This window comes from Corvus brachyrhynchos, unplaced genomic scaffold, assembly GCF_000691975.1.
Source record: "Corvus brachyrhynchos isolate BGI_N302 unplaced genomic scaffold, ASM69197v1 scaffold97, whole genome shotgun sequence".
Lineage (NCBI taxonomy): Eukaryota > Metazoa > Chordata > Aves > Passeriformes > Corvidae > Corvus > Corvus brachyrhynchos.
Window position 1 is genome coordinate 3,426,963 of NW_008239758.1, and position 4,634 is coordinate 3,431,596.

Below are 4,634 nucleotides of genomic sequence, written 5' to 3' on the forward strand. Positions count from 1 at the left end.
GGGAAAGAGGACAGTGTTTGATTTCAATAGCTGAGTAATCATGTAGCTTAATGCACACGGATAAAGCAGGTACCAACGTAAAAGTTATGCAGCAACTGGCACCACAATGTTTTTAAATTGGTCCAGGAATAAGAATTTATTTTGAGCAGGGATTTGTGAAGTGTTTTGAAGTTCTTGGAAGAAGCTTCTTACAATATCACAAAGCTCTTCTCTATTAAAAACATACTCTGCTGGAGTAAGGGATATTTGCTACCACAACTTTTTCAATAGAATGAAAGACATTTTACTGTGTTCATGAAGAGACAGTTGACAGGTTAGGATTTCAATGCAAGATTTGTAGGAGCTAGGCCTAAATCACAGTTTTGGCATTGTTTGGTCACACAAGTTGCTTAACCCTTCTCTACCTCTCTTTTGATATACAGTGGACCAGCAGTTCCTGCCTCCCAAGCATTTCACCAGGTTACATAAATCCACAACCAAGATGTTAGGGATATGACTGGAAGACAGCACAAAAACCACTGACATAAGAGGCTGTCAGATATTAAATATGATTCTATGATTCTATATGGCAACACCACAGTGTTACTTACACTGACATTCTAACATAATTTTGGCTACTCATATTAAATAAATTGTACATTCCCAGCATGTAAAGGCTTTATTTGCCCCACTACTAGAATTCAAGTTACTGTCATTGATTAGGAAAAATAAATGCAGAATGCCAGCTGAAGGTGTTTAGGAAAGGTGAAGAAACCAAGGCAGAAGCCAGCAAAGCCTAGGCAGAACATGTTGACAAGACAGAGAGGGCACTGAAAAACTAAGTTAGCTATTGTAGATAATCATTGAAGATCAATGTACTTCAGAGACTGTATCTGTCCACACAGCTCCTCCCTCAGTCTGTGTCTGAAGTCATGGGCAAGTGTAATACATTATTTCAATGGAGTATAGAAGCTTTCAAAGAAAACTTTTTAATGGCTGTTGCAGCATCCAATTCCAAATGTAATTTATAAATACAGAATTCCTCAGCCTTTTTATTGTTGTTTTCTACTCATGATAGGAAGTTCAGGAAATAAAGAGAAAAAACCCCAACAACAAACCAACAACACTTCGCCTTGGTTTACTTTGCCTTAATTTTTGTGCAAGACACGGTACCCCTCTGCTGGGCAAGAGCAGATCTAACAGCAGGGAGGGGTGAACCAAAACTGATGGAACAGTAAACAAAATCAGCCTGTGCAGACTGAAAAGAAAAGTAAGGAAAGAGGACTGAGGCAATGTATGGCTGCCCAAATGCCTGAGAAAGTAAGGGGCTCAGATGGAAACCATTAAACAGAATTCAGAATTTAGACTTATTTCTCCAGAAAGTAACATTTTTCGTAACTTCTTTAAAATTAGTCATCTTGCAGCTGTCATCTTGACAAACACCAGTTCTCTAATTCCAAAAGCAACCATTGCAATATTTAGGATAACAGGAAACTGAAAGAATTCCCTAAAGCAAAAGAATTTTTGCCCATGAAAAAGCCAATTATGAGAGATGAAGCTTGTACAGCATCAATCAGGTAATGCATCTGCATAAATGCTTATGCATTCATAACATTATTTTCCAGGACAAGGTATGACAAACCTTAAGCAAACCTTCAGAACAGTTTATCTTTTTTCCTTTAGCCATTACATTCTTTTTAACATGACAACCACAGGACAATTGCAGACATCAGCAGTGATGCAGAGGCAAAACCAAGCCCCTACCAGAAATGTGTGATATCACACACATTTTTTGGGAAATGCCAGTTAAATCTTGCTCTGACCTCTGAAGTGTGATAAAAAGAGAAGCTCAGCCTTCTTCTCATCAGCCCTGAAACTGGAGTATAGCTGCCCATTTTGTTTCAGACTTCTTGTTTTGTTCTACAAATGACTCTGCTCAGTTCTCCAGGGGTTGCACTACTACTCATTTTTGTACTACTCATCAGATTGTAACAAAAGGCTGTTTAAGAGCAGCATTCCATTACATGACTTCTAGGAAACAACTTCTTTGTTAAAAATATAAACACAAACCAAACTTTGGTAATACTTTTTGCCCCTTTTATTAAAAACAGTCATTACAGGTAACATACAATTGGCACAGATATACATGATCATATCTCTACCTTTAAGGAATCTATTTACAGACTATTACAAAGTGACCCCAAGTGTGCACTTACTGGGGTCTGCATTGGTTTTTCATACTGAAAACCTCTGGTTTTCTTTCAGTTGTTCAGGTGATTCTACTTTTAGCTTGTCTGTGTGATCAACAACAGCACATTGGCTTCAAATACATTTATTTTAGATGTCTGTAAGTGCCCACAGTGAAAAGCTGCACACAGTACCTGCTGTAAGGTATCAGAGAGAACAGTCTTCTGTATGTCTCTGCCATCCAGACTTGTCCTTTTGTACCACTTTTCACATTGAAGGCTGTCACTCCAAGCCTCTCACTTTGTTAACCCATGTTTGCTTCACTGAGAAAAACGTTTCCTAAACCATTTGTTTAGGGACCAGGAAAGAGGACAACTCTTACCCACAGGAAACTCTCCAGAGCAGAAGGAAGTCTGTAGTGACAGAAGCAGATACAGCCTCTCAGTTTTCTAACCAAACCTACAGCTATACAGGGGGAAAGAAGTATCTTTCTGTAGTCATTGCCCACATTCTCAACAGCACTACATTAAGTAAGAAAGAATGTCAGTCCATATACCAAGATGCACTGTCCCATTTCCTGCTCTTGTTTTAGGTCAACTGGAAGCTTCTTTTTTCAGTTTTTCTAAAATCTCATCTGGTGTCATTGATACCAAAATCTTCACCACTTTGTCACGTGATTTACCCCCCTGGTTCAGACAAACACAGAAAAAAACCATCTTTCAGAGAACTACCCTTTAAGTTAAGGAAACAGTGCTATTTGTAAAATGTTGATTAAAAAATTAACCAGTTTGCCCATGATTCAGGAAAAACAAGACTCAAAGCTTTTCATCTCTACCTTTTCACAACACAGTGCTCAATTCCTTGGTCATCTTACCATTTACCACTACTCTTCAAAAGACTCCTACAACTACTCTGTTAAACCAACAGATAAAAATAAAAAGCACCATTTTTCATTGTGCTCTTATGCTCATAAACTATAAATGGAAATGGCTGGAAAGGCTGACTTCAAGTACAATGAATTAATAAAACAAATTATTTATTCAGTGCAATGAATAAAACGAAGAGTTTCCACTCACTGAATTAAAGACATGTAAATTCTAACACAGAGAAACTCTGGAGGTCCAGCTACAACCCAAGTGCTTACATACCCTCTTGCTTATGTGTGACAGTTAAATGTCAGAATATTTTGACTCAAATACGTAAGTTTTTTTTTTTAAAAAAAAGTGAAAAGTTATTAATCAAATGCACATTCTCTGCAAGACAAATTTTGTGAACTCATTTGACATGAAAACAAGAGAATCTTTGAAGAACACAGAACACATGAATTACAGATTTGCAAAACATTATCATGGCAACTCTTTTGATTAAAGGATCTCAAGATCAGCCATAGTTGTTCCTACACTAAGTTTGTCCTCAATGAATCATTCCATTAACTCAACTAAACTTTTTAAAGTGTCTTTCGGACTGAACTTGGAGTAACTCCTTGTACTCAATGTGTAAGTTTCAAAATCCTGAATTTCAATTGCAGTAGGGCAAAACTGAAAGGAAGAAAAGGAAGTACCTTCTCTAAAGTAACGTCACTCTTCTTCACTTCAAGCACCTTAGAGAGGTAGCGACACAGCTCTGCATTTGCCTCCCCTTCTGATGGAGGGGCAGCAATAGCTACACCTACTGCCTCAGCCGTCACATCTGTAACAAATAGTGTGAGGAGGTGATGCTCAAAATATTCAAAACAGCTAGTCATTGTTCCCTAAAAATGAATGTTTATGCTTTCAAAAGCATTTTAATTTAAAACCAAATAAATGTATAGATTAGCAGGTGATGACATTTCCGTATTTCATAAATTCCCTCGACTGTCAGCCAGTACAATCAAATATAAACTCCTGACATCCCAAGCAGCGAAGCCAGTTTGCCGTAGCAGAGTGCAGTCATGAGTTACCAGCCTTCTCACACGGGGGCACCGCTCGGAGCTCCTCCCAATTGCCCATTCTGGTGCAGGTGTTGTCCTGCTCGGCACCACGTAACAAGACTCAAACCAGGTTACCCCCCCAAAAGCCGCTCGTTAAATTAGCTGCTCAGAGAGTTACACTGCCAGTAAGTTCCCTGTGTCACCAGCGGAGCCTGGACACTGCCACAGCCCGCAAGCCCAGGGCTGTAGAGGAAGAACACGGTTTATTAGAGCGAACTTTTATGGCTCAAATAAAACCGCACACGCTCTTGGGACACAAACAGCCCGCACTAAACCACACATGCCAAACGGAAGGGTTTAGCATCAGGATTCACCCCGTGCTCACCGCGCCACCCAGCGCTGCACACGGGGGACGCCAACGAGCTACTCCAGGAGAACCGAACTACTCGCTTTAGTTTTCGGGTGGGATTTTGTGCGTTCCCTCCCTCCGTCGCTGTTCCCCAGGGTGCCCCGGCCCACAGACCCACCTGTGACGGCGCTGCAGCGGGCGCCGGGCTTG

At 40.2% G+C, this 4,634-nt stretch overlaps 1 protein-coding gene across 1 annotated transcript in view; it reads right to left on the bottom strand.

Annotated features, from left to right (window-relative positions):
- Positions 1-2,054: 2,054 nt before the first annotated feature.
- CUNH15orf40 (chromosome unknown C15orf40 homolog) overlaps positions 2,055-4,634 on the bottom strand; it is a 3,364-nt gene continuing 784 nt past the window's right edge. The window contains exons 2-4 of the mRNA XM_017742552.1: positions 4,603-4,630; positions 3,728-3,855; positions 2,055-2,852 (exon numbers count right to left, since the gene is read on the bottom strand). Of these exons, the coding sequence (XP_017598041.1) occupies positions 2,760-2,852; positions 3,728-3,855; positions 4,603-4,630 (249 nt within the window). The 3' untranslated portion in view covers positions 2,055-2,759. The remainder of the gene's footprint in view (positions 2,853-3,727; positions 3,856-4,602; positions 4,631-4,634) is intronic.